The sequence below is a fragment of the Callospermophilus lateralis genome, chromosome 10 (genome assembly GCF_048772815.1).
Source record: "Callospermophilus lateralis isolate mCalLat2 chromosome 10, mCalLat2.hap1, whole genome shotgun sequence".
NCBI classification, from domain to species: Eukaryota; Metazoa; Chordata; class Mammalia; order Rodentia; family Sciuridae; genus Callospermophilus; species Callospermophilus lateralis.
The window spans coordinates 69,106,613-69,133,022 of NC_135314.1; the positions used below are offsets into that span (position 1 = coordinate 69,106,613).

Here is a 26,410-nt window from a genome sequence, read left to right on the forward strand (position 1 = left end):
AGATTCCCGTTCGGCTGCCCACAATCACCAGGTCCAGTAAGCCTCACGCCAGCCCCAGTACAACAAAGCAGGCACAGAACCTCCAGTGGCCACTGAACTCCTCCTCTCCGGAGGAGTCGCGGCGGTAGGCGGAGCAGGACGCCACGCCTCCACAAGGGCGGGGCCTCCTCCCATCAGGGGGTGGGTGCAAGATAACGTCACTCAGGAAGCGCGCCCTGATTGGAGAACATTTATAAGGAACACGGAGGGCGGAAAGGAGGCGGGGTCTAGTTGCCCAGGCGACCGGTTACCCGGCTGTCGCCTGGTAACGGTTCGCGGCGGTCCTGACTGCTGCAGCGCAGGCGGCATAGGCCGCAGAGATCTGTGGGCCAGAGCCCTCGCTGGGCATTTTCTGTCCGCTCTGCAATGGCTGCCGCTGCAGCAGTGGTCACGCCATCGGGTTTGGACGATGGGGTGTCTAGGTCTCGCGGCGATGGGGCTGGGGAGGTGGCGGTAGAGCGTGGGCCCGGAGCGGCCTACCACATGTTCGTGGTGATGGAGGACTTGGTGGAGAAGCTGAAGCTGCTCCGCTACGAGGAGGAACTCCTCCGGAAGAGCAACCTAAAGCCCCCGTCCAGGTGGGTGCCCTCGTCCCGAGTTGGCTGGGCCTTGGGGAGATGCCTTCCTCGGGCTTGCTGGGAACGCCGCCCACGGATTAGCAGATCTTGCCTCCATCTTCCTAGCCAGGGAAGGGCGCTTCACCCGAAACTCAGCCAGGGAGCCCTGGAGCTCTCAGCGTCACCGAGCTCAGACTTCGTAATTTAGTAGAGAAAGTAAACAAGTTGTGGAACGGCAGAGGACTGGGAGACAACCTGCTCATTCCTTTAAACACAGACGCATCTCCACAAAACACAAACTGTTATAAAGTTACGAAAAATACTTACTGTAGAAAGCACAAAAGAACACAATGAAAATGTGTAGAAAAATACATAACCCACAATCTCATTTCTGGAGATGAAGTCTGTTATCAGTTACATAATTTCTACTTTTTGTTTCCCATTACTAGACCTTATATGTACAATTGGCAACCCTGGGATCTAAGGACCTTGCTGAGGAGCACTTAATAGTAAACTTGTTGACAATTGCTATGGTTTAAAAGACTTCTACTTTTGCAATAACAGTTCTCTTAGAAACTGAGAAATGGAAAAGAAATGACAACTGTAGCAATTGTTCTCTCATCATGGAACTTAAAGTTCTGTGCTTGCTGTGCAAAAAGTTCATAATATTCTGAAGGCAATGTCATTAGTTGCTGAGGGTAATGGACAGCTAGCATTTTCTCCTCTAGTCATTAGCCAAATGATAGCCAGATAATTAAGTTTTATTGCTTTTCCTTCACTTTAATACTTACATTTATTTTATTCTGTAAGAGACAATTATGTTTGCAGATGGGCTAAAATTTCTTTTCTTGACAATTCTGATTTCATTCTTCTCTTTTCCATTAACTTGAAAGATATGTAGGGTTTATGTAAACTGTCCATGTTGCTAAGTTAGTCCGTAATAGGAAAAGGGTAAGAGGAAAAAGTAGTTGAGCTTGATCCATGATAGAAGTATAGGTTAGGAATTATTACTTAAAATGATTTGTCCTGAAAATATAGACAACCAACATTTTCTAGGTTAATAAAAATGTATTATTTTTCCAAATGTCAAACTAAGATTCTGTTGATATCATCTCTCTAATATTTTCTTATGAGTTCAGCAGGATACTTTGTACCTTGGATTTATGTGGAGATATACTAGTCCAGGAGTTCTCGAAAGTATAATCACCCAGACCAGTAGTTTCAGCATCCCCTGGAAATTTAGAAATGAAATTCCTCTGGCCTTTTACCATGTCTGTTTTTTTTCAGAAATTCTAGGGGTGGAGCAAGCAGTCTCTGTTTTAGTAAGCCTTCTAGATGATTTTGATGCATAGTAATGTTTGAGAAACTACTGTCCTTGGTCTGCAATATCTATCAATATCCATTCCTTTGTCCTGAAGAATACCAGTTGATAAAGAAAAGATGAGTTGGTGGTGGGTAGAAGCTTTGAAAGGGTTTTGAGCATATATCTGAAGGACTTCCATGGCTTTATTTTTTCTTTCCATATTTCTGTTATCTCCCAAATAACTTACACTTATTCTGAAGGAGAAAGTATGAGAAACATGAAAGATTGTTGACCATTGATTCTTAAGACAAAGTTTATAATAACTGTAAATACATTGACTATAATTATGATAGCTACATGAAAAAAAAACAAAATAAGATTTTTGATCAAACTGACTTGAGTGTTGTTGCTAACACATTTTATTTCTCTCATTTTTTTCGTATAAATCATTCTAATCCCCATAAAACTTTACTAGAGTAGGGGATTTAGCAAAAGTCAAAGTGAACAATTGTTTGCTAGACTGGTGATGTGATAAAGGCTTCTTAATCCTGTCTGCACCCTAGAACTTCTGAAGTTTTTGAAATATACCTATGCTGGTACTCCACTCTCATAAATTATAATTCAATAATTTGATGAAGAAATTAGCAATGATTGGTCAAGAAGCAGTATATTTACTGGCGCCTCAGTTGATTTGAATATGCAGTTAAAATAAAAACAACTGTTTAACATACCTGATAGGTTAGAAACAGTAAAAATGCACATGAATAATGTTTAAGGTCTTTTAAAAACATATTCTTATGATTTCAAATTATCATTTTCAGAGGGTACTCACTTATTATTAAACTTTTGGCAAAAGTTTTACATACTTTGTTTTCTGACATGCACTACATACCCTGCATATAAAGTCTTTGATCTAATATTTTATGTAGAGTAGCAAATGACCTAATTCTGCTGGTACGGGACTTTAATGTGAGTGCTGTGCATTACTGGAAATGTAAGAATGAATTAACAGTGTCTCAATTTGAAGGCTAGACCTACTTGCATTATTTCAAATTTTCCCCTCCTCCCTTATTTTGAAACAGACACTATTTTGCTCTGCCTACCAACCCTGGTGAACAGTTCTACATGTTTTGCACTCTTGCTGCTTGGCTGATTAACAAAGCAGGACGCCCCTTTGAGCAACCTCAGGAATACGATGACCCTAATGCAACAATATCTAACATATTATCTGAGCTTCGGTCCTTTGTAAGTATAAACACCCTGTTCTGTCTGAATAGACTCAAGTTATTAATTTTAATATTGGTAATTCAATAATAAATGCTAGCCTTTTGAATGTCTCCTTTATGGGAGGAAAAAATATGTATATATAATATATATAATAACTATATATACTATACATACATATAATGTATAGTAATTATCTCTACATTTCTTTTTGTGTAAAACCTTCTCAGAATGATACTAGAATATTAATGCCACTTCTGAAAATATTTAGCATATAATCTTTCTAGCCCAAAGTAAAATTTTTCTTGGTAAATTTATGAGTGGTTAGTTCTTCCTTTAAAAGAATGATTTAAAAAAAAAAAAAAGAACTACAAAGTTGAAACACTTTGTATTTTGAAAGGGAACTTTGATTTGATAGCCTACAATAGCAGTTATACTCTTAATTTATGACTTTTCCTGGAGACAACTAGTAAGTCATTTTTGGCGTACATATTACCACTTTTTGACAAGTGAGTCATTCTGTCCCTCACATAGTTGTTTAAACTATGTTACCAGGCTAGTAGTTTTGCTGATTTTTATTTTAACCCAACAAGATCAATGATTTATTATGCTATTGCAATATAATTGCCTTTTAATTTGATACTTTTAACAATAAAGTTTTTATTTTAGTTTTGTTGTTGTTGTTGTTGGATAGATTTCTAAGAAGCAATGTAATAAGTTATTTTAAATCAGAGAAATAAAAAAGTGATAAATGTGTTCAGCAGTTTTGTGCTTAAAATATTGCAACATTTAGAAAAAACTAACAAATACTAGCCTGTTATCTTTTGTTTTTCAGGGGAGAACTGCAGATTTTCCTCCTTCAAAATTAAAGTCAGGTTATGGAGAACATGTGTGCTATGTACTTGATTGTTTAGCTGAAGAGGCATTAAAGTATATTGGTTTCACCTGGAAAAGGTAACTATTACTCATCCTGACAGTAGTAATTTTATGTGCTTAGCATTTCCTCTGAAGGTACACAGCTGTTTAATTGAACTGATAAGAATTGACTGTTTTAAAACTGAAAATGCCACAAGTGATTAAGAAAAGTCAGTATAGAAAAATTGGAATGCCTATCTTCAAACCATTTCTAAAGTAACATTAATATTATTGTGCCCCTCGATATTCAAATATGTAATTATTAAAGGTTTAATTGTATATATTTGTTAATTTAGGAATTTTTTTTTAAAAGTTTCTGCATGTTTTATTTGTACACACCTGCATAGTACATACATAGAGGTAACTAATAGCTACAGGTTTAAGAAAAAAATGGGAATTAATTCCTTAACTGGGATTTTCCACCTTTGCTTAATGGCTGGGCCAGTATGCTAAAGAAGTGAAGAAGCCACAAGATACTCTCCTAGACATCATTCATAGTTTTTTTCTATAACCTGAAAGTGCATTTCTTTTTAATATTTCTATGATGATTTTGGATTTATCCTGTGGTATTAAAATAATGGATTGGGGAACTGGGATGTAGCTCACTAGTAGAGCAGTTGGTTCTCCAGCACTACAAAAGTAAACAAACAAATAATAAAATCATTTATTTATAGGTCTGGCTTTCTTAGAAATCCTGCAATCTTCATATGTACTCTGTGGCAGTTAGCCTAGTCGTTGGTATACCAAAGATGCCCAATTAATGAAGAAGAAATAAAACTAGAAACTGTCAATGTATGTAGGTTATTATTTGAAAATATACATTTCATCTTTTCAAAATTAGGATTTTTGGTAATTTAGAATGTGGTTGTTGTCTCTTACGTAAGCAAAACATAAGCAAGAAGTGGTTTCTGAATTAAAATTAACTTCTGTAGAAAGAGGTATATGTTATTTCCTGTTAACATTTTAATCTATATTTAATTATAGTCTTTCATGTAAATAATCTACTTCTTCTTAGTAAGTTCTTTTAAAAAATTCTTTGATTTAGGTTATCATCAGGTTTAATCCTGTGAAATAATCAATCTTTAAACTGAAATATGGAAATTTCATTTACTTCAACGTGAACATTTCTATTTAGTGCAATATAGAGAATGTCTACATGATCCATAATACTATTTTATTAGATTTGTAGAAAAGGTAAGTTATGTGATGTGCTGCTTTGTTAGGCATGTTTTTAAAGTTACCAATATATAGTCTAATGTATTTGAACTTTACCAGAAGCTTTAGTATCTCAACCACTATTTAACTATTTGATTTTTGCACTTTATTTCTAGGTACATCTTATTCTTGGCCTGGGCATTGTGCCTCAACTAATTTCTAGGGACTTCATACAAGTATATACAAGGGGAATATAAAGGAGAGAAATTGTGAAGTAATAAACATTAGAGAATATATCAGCTATGTACTATGTATATTACATAGAAGTCACATATTTATAGATGTTTATTTTTATGTCTAAATATGTCAAAACAAATTCTAGAGCATTCATTGCTTTTGAGATATTACCTAATTCTAATAATGAAATATTCATCCTTTAAGAACACTGATTTGGTTCACAGTACTTTCTTTCCTTATATTTTTGTATTCTGTTAGCATGTCAAAGATATGGACATGTTAATAAGTTGACATCATGATAAGTTGCCATAAATAAACCCAAAAACATTTTTGGTTATTTTAATATTGAAATGATTGTTCAGTGTTTAGTGTTAGGGCCATTAATTAGACATTGGAAATAAGAATAAAGCTCATCACCCACAAAAAACAAACTTCCAATTGATCAAAGATATAAAAGTGAAAAATAAAACTACAGAAATACTGAAGACCAGAGGGACATAGGAGATGTCGTGTTAGGGAAAACCTTGTATGAATGATGTTAAATCTAGGATTTATGCAAGGAAAGGTTGCCAGATCTTTCTAGTCAGAACTGTAACAGTCTTGAGTAGCCAAGATTACAAGTAATAAACTAAGAAGATATTTCTAACACAAGTTAGGAAAAACATCGGTGTTCTTAATTTTCAAAAGCCAAACGACAAAGAGCACAAGTAAGCACTTCACTGAGAAAGAAATATGAATAACCAATTAAAATAAGACAAGATGTTCTACCACTCTCATGCCAAAGAAATGCAATTTTTTTAAAAAAATGAGATTTTTTTCACTTGGTTGATAATAAGGATTCTTTTGAAGATTTAAAGATAAAAAATTAGATATTTATATTATAATGGTGAATATGGAAAGAGAGATAGTATCCTTCACTGTTGTTCAAAGTATAAATTAGGGTAACATTTTGGAAGTCAAGTTTGGCTAAATCCTGCAAAATAATAACATGTATAAAGTTGTTAATATAGTAATTCCACTTATACAAATTTATTACAAAATAGCATACATTATGATAAAGGTATAAAGATGATTTTTACAATAGTGTCTAGTCAGAAACTAGAAACAACCTCATTATTAAGACATTGACTGCCAATTTGTAGTATTGCTATTCAGTGGAATATAGTGCAAGTGTATAAAAATAAGAGATATATGCGTAACTAAATGTGTATGTTGATAAGTAAGGAATGTAGATTGGATAACACTATGTCTAATATCATAATTTTTGTAAATGTTTTCCTTAAATTTGGAGTACACATTTTTATTTTTCACACAGAAAGTTTCAGAAGGAATACAGGAAACATTTAACAGTAATTATGAAAGCAGTCACAGAGGACAAGATCTGAGGTGGAGGGAATCCTTATTATTTCTATTACATTTTTTGTCTTATTAAAAAAAATTTTTAATTCTCATATTAAGCCTTATTATTTTAGGCCATCATACCCTGTGGAAGAATTAGAAGAAGAAACTGTTCCAGAAGATGATGCAGAATTAACATTGAATAAAGTGGATGAAGAATTTGTGGTATGTGTGTTGCTGAACTTTGTGTTTATTTTTCACCTTTGGGTTCCTTTCCTTAATTCCTCCAGACTTCCATTTTCTGGAATGTATTTTGTTTCTAGAGAAAAAAAAATCTTTTAAATACAGCGCCAAATATCAGTTGTTTGGACCTTTAATTTAGTGTTCATATTCTCTAGTGAATTTTAGCAGAGGTTCTTAAACGTTAAAAGTACATACCACTAGTTATATGAGTAAATATTTTGTGAACAACCATTCATGATATTGAATAGACCATGACTATCAAAGGATTTAGAATAGAAGATTAGAACTGAGGGTAATACATAAATTATTCTACTTTATAGGAACAACATTCATTTCCCAAAAAAATTATTTTTTAAAATTAAGATGAATTCTACCCTACAGAGTTATCTTTTTGTTATTGGTACTAGAACCCTAGTTGCTCCACTGCTGAGTGACAGCCAGAGCCTTTTTTAATTTTTATTTTGAGACAGTGACTCAGGAAATTGAGTTGCTGAGACTGTCCTTGATCCTTTTGCCCCAGCCTCCTGAATTGCTGGGATTATAGGTGTGTGCCAATGTGCCTAGCCCAGGAATGTTTTTATTTTTTTAAATATTTTTTAGTTGTAGATAGAAATAATATCCCCAGTGCCTCACACATGCAAGGCAAACGCTCTACCAGTGAGCTACAATCCCAGCCCCCAGGAATTTTTTTTTAATGCTTAATATAACCAACATTATTTAAATTATTTGGTAGCATCTTTACCTTTTTCTATGCTTAACATCCTATTCCTGGTGTGAGGTTAAATGATGAATTCTCTACAACAGTAAGATGATAGATATAAAAGAGCTTTTTTGTAAGATAATGCTCAGAACTAGAAATGAATTTAATCCTAATGTTTTAAAAATTATGCTGAAATGTAAAAAAACAAAATTTATGTAATATGTTGCTGTTATAAACCAATTAAAGTTTTTAGGTAACTTTTTAAATTAGTAGATAATGTATTCTGTATTTCAGTTTAAATAGGTTATTATCTGCTACAAAGTTGTTAATCATGGAATTATTTTAATATTAAATGCTAAAAAATAACCACTAAATTTGAATATTCTTACCCGCTTTTTGTAATCATATCCTTAGTACTTAATGTCCAATTAGGATACTATGTATCTATTAAGTTAGTTTTGAAGAAACATGAGTGACATGAGGATAATAATTTACACTGTTATAAAATTAACTGAGGAAAAAATTCTAAATTCTGTTATCATGACTTCAGCTATGTAAAATAACTAAAGAAAATAAATATCAATATGTTAACATTTGTTGTAAATGGGTAGAAGGGTTATAGGTGATTCTTTTTGACAATTCTTTGTGCTTTCAAAACATTTAACATTCATTTTATCAGCAGTGCAAATAAATATTTTTAATCATATGGAAAGTAGATGACTGCTACTTACAGAAGGAAAAAGATCATTGTAAAACTAGTCAGCTTGAAAAATATTTTCTAACGTGATAAAAAGTCAAAGCAAAGCATATATTTGCTCACTCTGCAAGTATTCATTGAGCACAAGTTATGTAGTGGGTGAGGACCAGGTGGTAGGAAATGTGCAAAAGCGCTAATGCAGCTAGGAGCTTTGTGTGATCAAGGAGCTGAGAGAAACCACTGGGCCAGAATTTCTGAGTGAGAGGGCTGGTGATTTAAGATTAACTAGGCAGATAGACCAAGTCCATATTGTTTGGGTCATTTAGATTTAGACTTTATTCCCTGTGTAATAGATCTTTTCATTCAGGGCTCAGAAATTAATTCCTCACATATTCCAATTTTTCACCTCATTTATTCTACTTGAGTATTTCTCTTGTCTTTTTTAATATATATTTTTTAGTTGTTGATGGACCTTTATTTTATTTATTTATATGCAGTGCTGAAGAATCGAACCTAGTGCCTCACACATGCTAGGCAAGAGCTCTACCACTGAGCCACAACCCCAGCACCCCCCCCATCATCTTGTCTTCTTAATAAATACTTAATAGTTATTAATAAGTTTATCAACAAATACCTGGGCCTAGAACCCCAGCATTAACTTCAAAGTCATAACTTAAGGGCAGAAAAAATTTCCTACTCATCAGGGGAAAAAAAAAATCTCTGCAGGCAGAAACCATGTCTAATTTTGCTAGTTGTTTCTCCAGCTTATTGAGCAGGGCCTGGCATATAGTAGGTTTTTATTAAATAAAATCTGTCACCATATTGTTGTGTAAATATTTAAAATTGTATCTAATTTTTTATTAGGAATCCTATAAAGTTCAAAGCAGCATTATAGAGTCTGTACGTTTAGAGAAACAAAACTAGAAAGCAGCTTTTTAATACATTTCTTCCCAATTAGAGGTAGACCTTTTACTATCATAAGATGAAATCAAAGGCCTCCCTCAGTGAGTTTCCCCTAATGCTATTTGTTCCCTGTGTCATATCTCTTTTTTTCCTTTCTTCCTTATTGTCATCATATTATTCTAAGAAGCTCTCTTGCTTCCCCTGCCTTCCTTGCTAAGGAAAGCTGGTTTAGTGCCAGAAAACCTTATGTTGGTGGCATATTGATCCTGTTGCTTGAATTTGTAGTGTGGCTCAAGGATGGTGAAGAACATTTCTGGCAAAGTTCTGTAGAAACTAGAAACTTTCAGTTTTAAACTGACCGAATCAAGATAGGACACATTGGTAATTATGAGGGAAAAAAAAGTATTGGTCATGACAGAATATTCTCACTTGTTCTATCATATCCTTAGTATAATTGGCAGTAAGAGAATTAAGAAGGTGCAAATTAGGCAAATAAATGATAGGAAATAGTTGTGACTTCTGAATTATTGAAATTGGAGTTCTATTTTGTTTTATAAAACATTTTCTAAGCCTATTTATATTTGAATTTCTTTTAAATATTCTCTTAGTAATATTTAGTAGCTTGAATAATCTTATATAATCAGTAGCTTAATCTGAGTTCTTTAGAGAAACATAATCCCCAAATTGGGACACACAAACATACACACACACATGCACACCTTTATATATGGATAAAGTTACTATAAGGAATTAGCATATGTAGTTATGGAGGTTGAGAAGTCCCAAGATCTGCATTTGATAAGCTGTTGACCCAGGAGAGTTGGTAGTGTAGTTCTAGTGTGAATATGAAGAGCCAAGAGAGCCATTTATGCGAGAATATAAGTTTCAGTCTGAGTCTGGGGATAAGGAAGAGTGATGTCTTGGTTTGGACAAGGAAGAGTGATGTCTTGGTTCGAAGACAGGCAGAAAAAAGTAAATTCTGCCCTTATTATTCTGTTCAGATCTTCATGGATTGACTGAGGCCCACTAATATTGGGAAGAACAATCTAACTGCTCCTTCTTCTGACTCACATAGTTATTCATCTAGGAATATCCTCATAGACATACCCTCAATATGTTAAACCAAATATCTGGGCATTCTGTGCTGAATCAAATTCACATATGAGCTTAACCATTACAAGTCCACCTCTTTCAACTTGGCACCCATACATGTCTCATTAAATCATTTACTCTCCAAATAAGGAAAATAGCAAGGTCATAATTCCACCTAACAAAATGATTCTGCATTCAACAGATATTGCACCTAACTCTTTCTCCAAAAGGAGGTAAAGTTCTCTAGTGATGTTTTCTCTTCTTGATATCTTTTAACTTTAATATTATCATGTAAAAATAACAATATTTTCTGGGCATGGTGGTACCCACCCATAATCCCAGTAGCTCAGGGTGACCCAAACTTTCAATCCTGAAGAGTCTTGGCAATTAGTCCTTCCTGGATTGGGTTGTAGTTTTCAATTGACTTTAATCACAGGGCATAATAATAATCAGAGACAATCTAAAGGATATTTGGACGTATTTCAACCATAATCTTTCTTATTTGCATTGTGGAGTAATAATCCAATTTCCTCTTGGTAGTCAGGATCAATCATGCCAGCAGCACAGTAATTTCCCTCTTTGCTTGTTGATTTGGAAATGTGAGGAGCCCAAAGTAGTTATATAGCAGTCTTAACTTTTAATTCAGTGGAATCATCGTTATATCTCCTAGTGAAAGCATTCTTCCATTTGGAACTAAGATGTCTAGGCCAGCAGAAAACAAGAACACGGGAACAGGAAGCAAAAAATTTTGCTAGTGGGCTACTAGGTGTAATACAAATGGTGCCAGACTCATTTCTACTCATTTCTCATTTGTTAGTGTTTAATCCAGTATAGTTCAATGAGTAATTTATTGATCACTTATGACAACAGTCTTATTAGGTTATTATAAAAGCATCATAAATTTGTTTCTTCTCACATGTGCATTGAGTCATTGGCATTTTAATCATTTACTCTGGTCACAGAACAGACTAAAGTGTTTTTCAAAAGTGTGCATATATGCTTCAGACTTTAGATGTAAATAGATCACTTTTGTCTGCACCTCTGTACCCCATTATTCCCCACCCTAAGAAAAGTAAATATTACTTGAATATATTGGATCCACATTTACATTTTTTCATATTTTACTAAAGTCATTCCAGTTTTCCAAGCTTTCTCATGTTGTCATATCTTACTTTAGTGGCCCCACTCCCAAAGTTTCTGAGTAGATCTGAATAGAACTTTAGAATTTGCATTCTCACAAGTTCCCAGGTGGTGCTGATGTTGCTGGTCTCAGAACCACATTTTGAGAACCACTGCCTTACATGTTTCCAAAGTCTTGGTAAGGATTGTCTTTGAAATCTACCACTGAAACTTGAACAATTCTACATGTGGAAGTGTCTTTACCAACTGACACTTACTTGTTAGTCTGTTTTTTTCTTTATGAGATCATATGATGTGAGGACCCAGCTCTGTTGGCTTTATTACATGTCCCTAAGATTAGGATAATCTTATTATATTTGTTTCATGTATTATGTCAGTTGTCACCACAAAGACCTTGATAGAAAAGGGAAGCTCATGTTCTGTGTGCTTGGAGGACCTGCCCAGACTCCATATTTACTGTTCATTAGGGAGAGAATTGCCTCTCAAAGGGTCACTTGATGTGCATAAACACCCACCCTCAACTTAGGATGCATCTGAACCATTCTTTTAAATAGAATTAAGGCCATGAACCAAACACTACTGGTACCCATTACGTTATTAAACTTGCACATTCAAGAAATGTAAAAAAATATGCATCGGTGTGATTAGTCCTTGGAGCAAGTGAAACTGTTTTGTATCTTGTCATCCTTTCATTTCTGTTCATTTCAATCATGTTGCTCAAAATTTCCATAAATTCCCTCCACTGTCTGTTTCTGATATGCCACTGGGGCTATTTTCCTCTGATTTTATGTTTATCCATAGTTCTGCAGCAAAGGCTCCTTCCTTCCCCTCACTTTTTTTCCCTCTCTTTCTTTCTTCAGTGACTGCAGAAAAGATCCTATTTAACTGGCACCATCAAAACGTCAAAGAACATATGAGCTGTTAATAATATTGTGCTTTATACATATGTTTATTAGACTTTCAAATATGCTTTACTGAGTTAGTCCTTATATTAAGTTTGTTATAGCTTAGTATATTATGTATATGAATGTTGGAAATAAATTTTTTAATTATAATTTCTTTATAATTTAAAAATGTTTTTATTTTCTTAAGGAAGAGGAGACAGATAATGAAGAAAACTTTATTGATCTCAATGTTTTAAAGGCCCAGACCTATCACTTGGTAAGTTTCATTGGATGCACACAGGACCAACAAGCAATCGGTATGTGAATTCTGCTGGAAATTTAAATGAGTAAGAAACATTTTCAGAGACTGTTTTGTGTGTCCTTTGAAAAGTAGCTCTGGAAATGTTTTCCTTCATATAAAATGTTAAAATTTTAGCAAATATAAAAATCCAGAGGGGTGAGAGAGGGAGCTTCCATCTATACCATGGAAAATCAACACAGTGCTTCTCAGGCAAACTGAAAGTAATTAATTTGTCCGAGGGCAAGTTGTATCATGGAAAGACATAAATTGTTCTATTTCAAATTATTTTATGTTAAAAATAGACAAGAATTGAATAATCTTGATTATAGTAAAATGTTTAAGTTGTAATTTTGAAATAAAATAGATTGTATTTAGACTGATATTTAGACTGAGTAGTCAGACATTGCTTTAAGACAGATTGCTTTTGCTCCTTTTTAAAATCATGAAATAAATCCAGTCTATAAAAGAGTCTGAGCTCTTACAAATGTACATGTGGGATTTTTGCATTTTTCTATATGTATGTTATATTTCAATAAAGTATAAACCTATGCACTCAATGAACATATGTACTATATATTCTTATTTGTCCTTTGATTTTTCTTGTTTAAATTTTTAAAACAAGTTTGGATCTAATTTTGGTTTCATATCATGAAAAATTCCTTGATCACACTACCTCAAGATGAACTGTTTATTTATTGCTTACTTAGTATTGTTAATTTCATTAGATATTAATGATGGGAGTTTGTGCATGTGTATGTATTAGTGGCCCACCATGAGACATAATAGAACATTGTGCTAACTCGCTGAGTATGTGTCTTGAGATAGTACTTACTAGGAGGATTCCAATCTTGGACAAGTTTCCAAGCTTCTTGTGCCACATCTTCTTCATCCATAAAATGAAATAAAAATATTACCCATTTCTAAGGTTTTTAAAGATTGAGAGAGTTATTCTATTTAAAGAAGTATAATAATATCTATCACATAGAAAGTGTATATGTGGCAAAAACCAATATCACATCTTTGCTCCATGTTTCCTCTCGCAAATCAGATTTGTAAACTCCTTCCTAACACTGATAACCACCTTTTTATCATAAATAAAACACAAGGTACTGAAAAATACTTCTAAAAGAATGAAGGTTTTCTTTACTGATTAATTGGAAAGTAGAATACTGTTAACATTTAAATACAAATAAACTCCAGTCTTTGCAATACCTTACTTTTACAGATCATTTTGTAGTTTTAAAATTACTTTAAACACTAAACTTAACTGATCTTGCAAGGTATTAGATAGGTGTTAACTCATTACAAGTATAAACATTAAAATTTGTGACCTTGGGACAAGTTTAATTTATTAAAAATCTAATAAATTATAGTACCTGGATTTAAACGGTCCACACTCCAAGAGTTTGACAGGGCAGGTATGGTGATTCCTTTCTCGAGCAAGTACATTATAGTGTTGGTGTTCATGTATATATGTGTTGAAGATGATGGTAACATGTTCCTAAAGTATGAGGAGAAAAAAGTAGAAATGTGCTGACTGTTACTCTTGGGGAAAAAAAAAAACTGTCATTTGTATTAACTTGTTTATTGACGATAGAATAGATGCCTCTGAAGGCCTGGAATTCCCTATGGACAGAGTAGTTTGGGTACTGGAAAGACCAAAGTAATTTAATTTGCCTCTATCTCTACTCCAAGTCCCTGTTGGTTCTGATTTCAATTTGTCATCTCACTTAAGCTATTTGGGAATGGGTTTTCCTTCTATATGTGCCTTTATAGTAAGTATTCGATCCTTTGGACAAACATTACATAATACATATTCTTAAGAGTTAAAACTATGTATGGTTACATTTTCACAAGAAGAAATCCAAAAGCCAGGTGTTTGTGGATGGTCAACCATGAAATATTAATGAGACAGAAAACCCTTTCATATTTTAAAAAATCTGTCAGGCTTATAATATTTCCCACTAAAGCCATCTGCCTGAGACAGCTGTGTCTGACTCCATCTTATGATGGCTCAGGCTGCTCTTTCCCCAAGACAGAATTGTTACATAGGTTAGTAACATAAATTTTAAGATTTTGTATTTCATGCAGCAGGTAGACTCACAATGCAGAAGAAATATCATTTTAGTAAAATCCAACATGAAGAATTCTTCACTAGTTCAAGAATGATACTATCAAGAAAACTAATCTATTAAATGTGTAAGTGATAGTGCAAACCAAGCAGTGTGTGGATTGCAGCAGTTCTTCCATATTTGTGCCTTTAAAATAATAAATGACTCTACAGTCATTCACTATCCTCTCACCTGCTTTACTTAACAGACCTTTGCATTGCATTGCAATATATCAATTCCTGATCTGTTTATTGTGTCTCAATTGCTAGAATGCAAATTCCTCTAAAGCAGAAGCTTTTTCACTGCTTTTTCCACCTGTTTGTGGTGTGTAGCAGTTACTCAGTGGCTGATAACATTGAATTAATGCATGCTTGTATGCTATTTTAAATTGTAATTTTATAAGCAAGGAATCATTTAATCTTCATAGAGTAAAGAAAATTTCAACAATAATTATTTCCTCTTCTATGAACCTTGTAGGATATGCAGAGAGAAATTAAGTATACTTCTTCCTTTTGATATATAAAGTGAAGTCTAGCCCCTGAAAAGTGTGCCCACAAGTAGGAGTTGGGAGTAGGCAAGATGTGGTAAACTGAAACAAGAGAAAATGCAAATGAAAAAGACACATTGCAGGTTGTGTTCTCTGGAAGCAGACACAGTTTAATAAACACTTGACAGGGTGCCAAATGTTTATTAGAAATATAATCTGTGAAAGGAATAGGACAGAAAGTAGGAGTGGGCAGAGGAAGAAGTCTAGCTATGATGCAGATCTGACAAAGACTTAGCCAATCTGGCCAGGAACTGTGGAGCAGATTTTGCCTGTTTGACTTAGTCCCTGGGGGCAGGCTACCTGGGGAAGCACCTACTCCCAGTTTAGATGGCCCTGAAGGTGAGATAGAGCTACATTCCCCATAGTTGTGCAGCAAGTTCTTCCTCCAAAGAGGACTTGGTGACCTATATTATTTAATACCACAACATAAAGCCTGTAGCTAATAATTTGAAGAACTTGTAAAGAGATACTGTCTGCCCATTGACTGAACTTTTAATGGATTGCCTAACATCATGACACAGAAGTAGTGTTTTATGAGCGCTGAGAAAAGAAAAGTTTCCTCCTATTAATGATGAAAGCTTACAGTGATGAAATTGGTTTGTTTTGGAGGTAGGTGCTTTCCAGAATATTCATCTATTTGAGATTTCAAATATATATTTAACATTTAATATTTATATATTTAATATTAATTCATTCATGTATTTAAAGCCATTGTTGTTGTATAATATTCCCCTATAATTTTCTTACCCTGATTATAATTTTGCCAAACATAATACTTTTCAGGAAACAACTGCAAGGAATGAGAATTTGTGTCATTTTCCAAAATAATATCTGTAGGTTAATTGAATTTTGAGATAATCTTTTATAGGATAACCTGATGAATGATTATTGGGCTTCAAGACTAGCCCACAAAGTTCCATATTCTCTAAATCCCTCTAATTTCTGGTATTGAAATCTGAAATTTAGCCTAAGTCACTCAGAGTGACTAGAGCGAAGACCCAGTTGATGAATTAAAGTTTTAACAATTGGGCAGGACCAGTGATGATTATAAGGATAGTGAAATGTTCAGAGCTGTGAGAGGTGGGAGCAGGGAAGGGAGGTTCTGGTGGCAGAATGTTAGCAAAGTATGTTGGTCATTTCTAAGTCAAGTATGTCAGCTGGGGAAACTGCACATTCCTGGTGGCTGTGCTGCATTGTGAGTGGTCTTGGTAGCCCCACCGTCCATTGTGAAACTCAACAGAATCACAGCAACAGTGTTCTGGCAGTATAAAGCAGAGGTGTCATTCTCCTCCCCCTGGAAGAAGAGATGAGAGGGGGCTGTGCATTCCCTGAATTCTATTTTTAAATGCCCATCACTTCATTTCAAAACATTTTTTTCAAACATGCCATAGATACTATTCTTTCTTGAGATGCTAAATTTGAGGTTTTAGAAACCAAATCCTGAGTTATACAGCACAAAACCATGTATCTCAAAAGGTTTAAACACAATAGGTTTTTAATTATTTAGCAAAAACTCATTGTACCAAGAATGAGAGACTTTTTAGCTTAAAAAACAAAAGCTGAAAGGAAATAAAAGTATGGTCTTAGAATAAAAACGTCAATTCAGTTTTAGAGTATCATCTATGCAAGTCTGCAATTTTGTAATAAAAGAAGGGAAGAAGATTGATCTGCTGGGGTTAATATCTTAAATTATTAAAATTTTCTACATTTTAAATATGACTTCCTTCTGGACAAAATGTCCTTTCTCAATTATATGGGGGGATGCTGTTTTACAACATAGCTTGCCCCATTAATTACCACGGATTCTGATTGAGAAAAATATTTTTTCTTCTTCTTTCCTAAAACATTTGAGTCGTAGGCCTCCTATCTGTGTTGTGAGATAAGTCTATAGTAGGTTTTTCACAGGAGAAATGATTCTGTCAAGATTTCATAATCTGTCACATGGATTATCATTTTGAGTGGTAGAACACATTATGACTGAGTAAATGCTTTTATTTCTCTGGTAACTAACCTGCACCACCCCTTGGTTTTACCTCTGGAGGTGTGTAGGAAATGTGAGTTACAGAAGAAAACTCTGCTTCTCACTGCTCAGAAGAGGTTCAAACAACAGATCTTGCTGGATGTAAAAGACAGGGTTCTGCTTGATCTTTAGTGCAGCTTTTGAACCCATACTTGAATTTCAAGAGAGATTCATTGTGGGTTTAGCAAGGAGTAGGAAGCAAAGATTTCTCAAAATCCCTTCCAGAAACAAATTTAGGCCTTCAAGGTAGATGCTATGGTCAAAATAATCTTAGATAAAATCCTGATTATGGCACTAGCCACATGACCATAGCAAGTTAATTAATCTCTCTGTGACTGCTTTTTTATCCATAACATGATACAGTTCTTTCCAGGCTTGCTTTGTGATTAATATCACCTAACTTGTGGGTAGCACCTGGCATGATGCTGGCATAGAGTTTGCACCTGGTACATTTCTTATTTTGGATATTTTTTCACCTTTCCTAGAGACAGAATTAGTTACCAACATTCTTATGTGCACTAGCAGAATAGAAAAAGCCTTAATCTTCAATACAAATAAGCCCTTAGATTGCCATGAGTATTTTTGACTAAGAAGCTTACATAGGATACAAGTTATCAAGAGAACTTGGATTCAATGTAAGTATGAAGTCCTGGTGATGTCATGATTTTATTTTCATAATCTGTCACATGGATTATCACTGAAGGCCCACAAGACCAAATTTTCTGTCATAAAATTTCTCTCCTACAGAAATGACTAAGGGAATCTGAGGAAAAATAAGAAAGGTTTTTTTTTTTTTTTCAGGTATCACTTAAGAACTGTCATTCTATAAATGGATAGGTTACATTTCCTGAATCAACATTAGTAGCAGATATTCATTACATAATTCTGTGTATTAGGTGGTACCCAGAATATGTACATGTTTTTAGACTTCTATTATTTAAATCTACCCACCCCTACACCTCATCTCCACCCATGACCCAGCCCTGGCAGTGTTAGTGCTTTGAATATCTGACTGACTGATTTTCATCCAGGACATCTAGGTGGTCAAAAGACCTGTGGATACTGCCTTTGAAACATCTCTCATGTTTATCCCTTCATCTATCTATCACGGCAAGGTTCTCATCATCATCTTTCTGGACTATATAACAGCAATGTCCTAAAATGATCTTTTGTCCTCATCCTCCCCATCCCCACCCTTTACTGAGGTATTTTTACCCTACTGCTGTATCTAACTTATCAAAATGTGACTTTTATCAGCTCATTCTGAATTTGATATTTTTTAAAGCTTTTCTCTGTCATTTACAGAAATTTCAAAACAATAAAATTTTGGTCAGGCTTTCAAGGCCCTTAGTGAATGCATATATCTACTTACAAAATATACATGTCCACACACACCCACAGAGAATATAGTCTTTCTTTAGATCCTTCAGCATCCTACTAATGTTACTTGGGAGAAGAAGAGATTACCTATGGGTACAAGATTCTGAGCTGGCTGTTAACATTGCATGTTTGATCTTTGAACTTTGATGCTGTGCCCTACTATTTGAGCCCAAGGTTACTTTATGAGATGGTTTAGACTATTATCTTCAATTCTTCCTTTGACAGCTTTAGAATCAGTTTCATCTCACCAGTTTCTTCTTTTACCTAAGACCAAATTTTATTCCATTAACTGACCTCAAAGTCTTCCTGATAGGCCATAAACTCTTTGCAGGCAGGGATTAAATCCTTTTATCTTTCCAAACCAAGCATAGTACCTGGATTCTTAACTTGAATGTTGTAGGAGGTAAACAAATGGCTTATTAGTTCAATTAATTAATTGTAAATGAGACTACTAGATACCTTGTGTCTTATTGAGCTTTTAATTGTCTCTTCAGCTGCAGAATCTGGAAAATGCAGTTTCCCAAGAGCTGTGCTTGATCTTAGTTAATGTTGTCTCAGAAAGGGACTTTGTCAGAATGATATAAAATTTTGATTAAATGAAAACAGCAGTTTGTTTCTCTTACTAATAGCCCCATATAAAATACCATTTGTTAAACTGAGAAACAAATGAAAAGATTTTCTCAAAGTAGTATAACCAAGGCACAATGGAGTTTTAAAATGATTTATACTTCATATGTAGAACTTGCTTAGTTGATTCATCCAGTTAATAGGCATTAAGAAATTTTGAGTAAGGGGCTGTAGATGTAGCTCAGAGATTAGGACACTTGTCTAGCATATGCATAGGCCCTGGGTTCAATCCCCAGTACTGCCAAGAAAAAAAAAAAAAAAAAAAGAAAAAGAAACTCTGAGGAAAGAGACTGTGAAATTTGAATAAATTAATGGTGTTCTACATCAAACTAAATGTTATCTTTTTGCCTTTCATTTAGCAACCAGGACATTTCCCTCAGTATATTAAATATTGCTCACAACTGAGTGAAACCTTTTGAGCTTGAATCATTTTAGGATATTGGGAGTAGGTATCAGTAAAACATTACTAAAGAGAACCAAATAATAAGGGTAAATGAAACTTACTAAATAGCCCAGCACTGGGATATCCTAATGCAGTATTTAATCGTCATATACTCTACTAACTCAAATTCTAAGTCTTATTCAAACAGGTTCACTATAAACACATTTGCCTTCATGAAAATTATAGAAACATGCCCTTTCTCAAGTAAAATATTTTTAGTATATTATTCACAACTGGAACAGTCCTACATCTAGGCCTGAATAAAACAGGACTGTGGATATGTGTCCCTTCTGGCCTTGTTGGTGATTCTGGACTTTAACCTCTTGTAAGAAGGGGAATAAGGAGGAATGGAAATGAGGGGATAGGGTTGGACAGCTCTAGCTCTGGGATTTCATCAAAGACATCTAGTTTCAATTCACATAAATGGTATAAATCAAACTTATTTTTAAATCAGTGAACAGAGTGAGTGTCTACATTCTTTTAAGAATCCTGTGAAACTTCTGCTCAGAAAAAATGCCTTCTTGCTTCATTCAGCCTGGCCCTGCAGCACTGGGATTTGGGGGCCCATAATCCTGGCAGGATCAAACCTTTGTACATACATGGCCCAAATGTCAGGGCTCACATATTCAAACTTTACTGGCAGTGCACACATGCTCACTACCACCATCCCAACTAGCATACCCTATTTGGTATAGAAACTGGACTAGTCAGATTTGGGTCTCCTGTAGCTCAGGACAGGTACCCAGATGTGCAAGTGAGTGTGTATTCCTGGCTTTTTCAACCATATGCATGTGCCAATATGTATGTACATGACAGAGAACCTTTCCCATTGTTTTAGGTTTCAACAGGAAAACCCAATCTCTCTCTCCCTTTCTGCCATCACAATAATCTTACAGAACTAAGCATTCTACTTTGTGAATGCTGCAGCCCCCCTACTGTCCCCCAAACTGGGGTGCTTTTGTGCTACCCTGGATTCAATTTATATAGATATATACAGCATTCTATTAAGTACTCAAAAATAATTCAGTGTTTCTGTATTTAAATGAGCACTTTAATGTCTAAATAGAATCTTTTGAGCTTTTTCACTGAGATTTTCCATACTTTCCTAAGATCAATGCCTACTTTTTTAATTCTTCAGGATTTTCTAAATGTAATGTAACTAAATTAATTCAGACCACAAATTATAAAGTATAAAAGCATATCATATTAGTTATTCGTTCTCAAATAGTAAGGTTAAAATCTACAGTCCCTTGAATTTCTGAACAAAATTTAAGGCTGTGGGTCTATTCAGGGCTTGCTGATATGAACTGGGAGGTAGGAGAGTCTGTCTTATGTCAGCAGTGCCCCAGAGACCTAGAAGTGAGTTTAGAGTCACTAAAAACCTCTCAGGCTTCCACAAAAAAAAAAAAAAAAAAAAAAATCCCTCAATAAAGTAATCTACTTAGTTTTAGATTGAATTGAAAGACTAATCTAATCTAGCTCATTTAACAATTGTCTTTTAGTGACATGAATTCACATTGAGAATGTGATTTCACTATAATGCTTGCGTAGTCTTTTATGTTGACATAATCTTATTTATTCATTCATTTATTCATTCATTTATGTATTTATTTTTGGATACGGAGTACTCGGCCACTGAGCCACATCCCCAGCCCTATTTTGTATTTTATTTAGAGACAGGGTCTCACTGAATTGCTTAGCACCTCAACATTGCTGAGACTGGCTTTGAACTTGCCATCCTCCTGTCTCAGCCTCCTGAGCCACTGGGGTTACAGGCGTGCGCCACGGTGCCCAGCAACATAGTCTTATTTTTGAATTTTGTATTAGGGAACATTTCAAACATAACACAAGAATCCTATGTATCATTGCCTGGTTTCAACAATTATTAATATTTTGTCAATTATGTTTTCTTTGCTCCATAGAATTTTAAATTTCAGATATCATGTCAGTTTATCTATAAACTCAGCATTTATTTCTAGCATATAAGGATTCTCTTAACATGACCACCATTCTGTATTGTACCTATAAAACAATAATTTTTTAATATCATCCAATACTCTTCTGTATTCAAATTTCCATACTTGCCTCAAAAATATCTTTTTACAGATTATTCATTTAAATTACAATTCATGTAAGGTTCATGCATTGTATTTGGCTGTTTATGTCACTTGGATTCTATATAAATATTTATATATTTTTCAGTAGATTTGCTTATAATTTATCAAGGGAATTTAAAGGGAAAAAATGCTACCAAAATTATTGCCTTAGGCTTTATCTTTAAATCATTAATTTGTATATTCTCTGCATTTTTAAGTCCATACATATTTAGTGCTGAAATGTGAAAAGCTGGGGAGAATGTTTTCCTTTTGTGTATCAAAAACAGTCATGAATTGATTTTATTACTCAGGTGCAGAAATCAAATGTAGATATTTGGTCCCTATCCTATCCTGTTTGAGTTCAAATATGTCTATATAATCACATTTTAAATCTACATCATACTTTGACCTAACCAAAATATTCTTTGTTAGTGTAAAATTTATAAATAATAAGTTCTTTGGTTTTAACATTTTGATCTTTTTTGTTTTGTTTTTCAGCTTTTGGATTTCTGTTTATACATAGTAAAATTAAACTAAATAATATTTTCTTACCAAACATGAGTATTTGTATTTTTCTACTGTTGCCAGTTAACATACATAAATGGCTTGTCCATTTGATGATAATCTCATTGAGTTTAGTCTGATATCTCAAAGACATTGTCCTTTATAAAACAGATATATCATGTATTTGCTCTTTTTAATGCTTATTTTGCTATTCTACCAGGTTATAGCATTATTTTCTTTCAACTTGGGTAGGAACACAGAAAGGAATTTCTATTGCCACTATAATTTTAACACTACCAGCCTCAATTTAAATTGTGCAATGCTGCTAAAATGTCTTGAGATTTTTACCATTTCTTTTTATAAACTCTCAATCTTGTGATATCTTTCCTTTCTTAGGACATGAACGAGTCTGCCAAACAAGAAGATATTTTGGAATCCACAACAGATGCTGCAGAATGGGGTCTAGAAGTTGAACGTGTACTACCACAACTGAAAGTCACAATTAGGACTGACAATAAGGTATCAAAGAGAGAACACATTTTGTTCAAAAAAAAATTCTGTAATTCAATTTCAGGGTGAGAGTACTCCAAATTATACAAGATGGAGAAGGGTAGTAGGATTCAGTTCCAACATTTTGTCATAATAGGTTATTTAACAAATTGTTGAATGAATAAATAATATGTTATGATCCAAAGAGCAAAAAATAGATCTTTGAAAGAATGATTTGGAACACATCATATTTCACTGGAGTAGTGAGCGGGTATTTTTTTAATATGTTTCATTGTATTTTCTTGGAAATTATATTGAGGTGAATAGGAATTCTATGATTATACCAACTAATTGGGGTTAGAAGATGGTTTTGAATTTTACTGAATGGCAAAGCTAAAGGCAACCTTGGGTGTTGCCTTAGTAAATCTATTTGGTTCATATGTTTAAAAGTTAAATATTTAAATAATCAAGAAATCATAGATAATAAGACTTAGGGATTAGATCAAATGAGCTAGATACTGTACAAGTTTCTGTTTCTTTTTTTAATCTATACTTTTGTAAATAATGTCTTCAGAACCAGCAAATAAGTAACTAGACAATGCTATTCTCATTAGCAGTATAATAATCTCTACAGATGGTGCTAAAGAGACATCTAGGTAAAGAAACTAAGGAGATTTTCATCCTTAAAGACTGGATATAAACCCTTAGGACTATGGAACAAGGTTCTAAGGAAGCTTATCACTTATCACTTTGTGGTCCTATATCTGCCCCAAAGTAGAAGCCTACAAAGACTGCTGTTTTCGGAGTGTCTTAGAAGCTAATTCATTCTTAGAATATATCAGACAAAAAGTAGCCTAGATTCCTATGACAGACTAAGAATAAGATGAAGATGAGAGTTCTTACTGTGAACAGCTGTGGGATAAACTCTATCCAAGATAAGCAGACAAATTCTGCACCCTGACATTGCCATGTATTTACCATATATTTACCCAATCTTATAGAGGACGGCTATTATTTGACTCTATTTATTATGTTTTGAATCTGGAGTATCCCCCAAAAGCCTATGTACTGAATGCTTGGTCCAGAGTGCAGCAATGTTCAGAGATGGGCTTTTAGGAAATGATTGCATCATGAGGGCTCTAACATCATCATCAGTGGATTAATCTACTTGATGGCTTAATACCCTGACTGGACTACTGGGGGGTAGTAAAAACTATAGGCAGGTAGGTAACTATAGCAAGTAATTAACTGGGGTTTTGCCCTTGGGGACTATATTTTGTCCCTGGTCCCTTCTGCTGGTGCTCTCCCTCTCTCTCTGCTTCCCAGCTGTCAAGAGTTGAGCAGCTTTCTTCTGACATGCCTTTCCACTATGATGTTTCACCTTGGAGCCAGCCAACTATGGACTGAAACCCCTGAAACCATGAGCCAAAATAAATCTTTCCTCCCGTAGGTTGTTTTTCTCAAGTATTTGTCACAGAGATGAAAAGCTGAGTAACACTATATTAGAGGTGAATTCTTTATTTGCCTATCTCTCATATGTAAATACATATTAATAAGAATTTCTTCACTGATTAGATCTCTGCTAGAAATATTAGTTTGTAAAAACTAAATGTGATTCTTTTTTGCGAAATTTAATTTCTAATTCTTTGGCTTTGTCAGAACAAATTCTCTTCATAAAATTAAAAATCACTATTATTGTGATTCTAGTTAGAGTAACATGTTAAAATAGTTGTGTAGTTGGGAACTCTCAAGTACAGTTTAATCCCAGAAGGAAGGAAGTCTAATTTGTTTGCTTTCAAGCTAAATAAACTCTTGAAGGCAAACATCTCATTTAGAACTTAATAGGGTTTGTTTTTTTAGCAAAGTCATTGAATTTCACATAATAGAAATAATAAAGAAAGAAAGAATATAAATGTAATTGCTAACAACATACTGTTTTACAAAACTAAGTGTGGGTCAAATTCTATAATAGATGGTAATGCAATAACAAAAATCATGGGTTTGTGGAGAATCATGTTCTCCTAATTTAGGGTAGAATTGGAACCTATTCTCATGTCATATTATCAGCCTTACTCTTACAAGGATATACTATGTCAAATTATTTATGCATCAGGTTTATACGCAACATTCCAAATTATCAGATGAACTTATTTAAGTTTGTTTTAGAATATGTGAATATTATTTTGAATTTCAATTTTTATCATAAAACATACTAACCTAAAGTCATACCTAATTTGCTTTATTTCGAATTCTTCTCTAGATCATTTGGTCTTTATGTCTAGTATTTTATAAACTCTTTTTCTCCAAGCCTTTCAGAGGTACTCAAGGGGAAATGCAGATTTATGGTCAATTCTTTATACAACTGACTTAAGAAAAATAAAATTATACATTGGTTTGAGAAAATAAGAGGCTAATTAATAGAGAAATGCTTCTCATTTCTAATAAATAAAAATAAAATAATCTGGTCACATATGATGTTTCTTCACAGAGACTCATTATCTTCCTTCATCAGAAGAAGTTGACTCTAACATCATAATAGATCCCATCCTTCTGCAACTTCTGACTATCAAAACCACCACATCTCTTTAATTTTGGCTAGCATACTAATAACCATTCACTCAACACCAGGCTATTTAAGACATTTATATATATCTACTTTGTATTTGATTGGAAAAAAAGAAATTAATTATTTTGGGATCAATGTGTTTTACTGGTAATCATTGGATTAATTTTTAAATAACTTAAAGATATGGGAGATAAGTAATAACTTATTATTTAAATCCATTAGAAACTTATTGAAAATAGCCTTGCATTCATGGTAAATGAGTCCCAAATTTATCTGACACTGAGTCAAATATTTATTTTTCTTTTTTATTCCCACAGGCTGTTTATTCTCTCTCTGCTTTGTGGTTGGGAATTACAAAAGAAAAGAGAAGAAAATTTTCTCTTTTGTTTTTACACATTATAATATATATACTTGGATGAAATTGTATCATACAGCAATATTTTATTTTGTGTACTCTCCATAATATTGCAATCAGTTGATTTTTTGCAAAGTAACTTATCCCTGTTGTCTGATACTACATGTTACTATTGCCAGTTTTCAAAGATAGCAAAGTAATTTTAATATTAGCTTAAACAAAATAGAATTAGGAAAATGAATATGTTGCCAAAAAACAAATATGCTGAACAACTGAAGATAATGAATTGTTATAAATATATCAGTTGTAATGGGTTGTGTTCATAATTCTCTTATTAGCATTGCTTATAGCTCCTAATGATTACTCTAGGATAGTTTCATACCCAGATACCAACTCAGGTCTGCTCCATGTAGGAATCATGTGTTTAAAGACATAGTTAGATGTTCTTCAAGAAGGTCAGTAATTTTAGCCAAATTCTAGGATATGCCACTGTGGTAATGCTTCAGTTATGACCAAATGGGTAAGGCTCAGGAGTTTATTCTTTA

General features: G+C 34.0%; 1 protein-coding gene across 1 annotated transcript in view; it reads left to right on the forward strand.

The window, feature by feature from the left end:
• Nucleotides 1-303: 303 nt before the first annotated feature.
• Nucleotides 304-26,410, forward strand: part of Ift57 (intraflagellar transport 57) — a 54,276-nt gene continuing 28,169 nt past the window's right edge. Inside the window, exons 1-6 of the mRNA XM_076867700.2 lie at nt 304-617; nt 2,982-3,144; nt 3,959-4,077; nt 6,903-6,993; nt 12,636-12,704; nt 22,852-22,974. Coding sequence (XP_076723815.2) covers nt 406-617; nt 2,982-3,144; nt 3,959-4,077; nt 6,903-6,993; nt 12,636-12,704; nt 22,852-22,974 — 777 coding nt within the window. The 5' untranslated portion in view covers nt 304-405. The remainder of the gene's footprint in view (nt 618-2,981; nt 3,145-3,958; nt 4,078-6,902; nt 6,994-12,635; nt 12,705-22,851; nt 22,975-26,410) is intronic.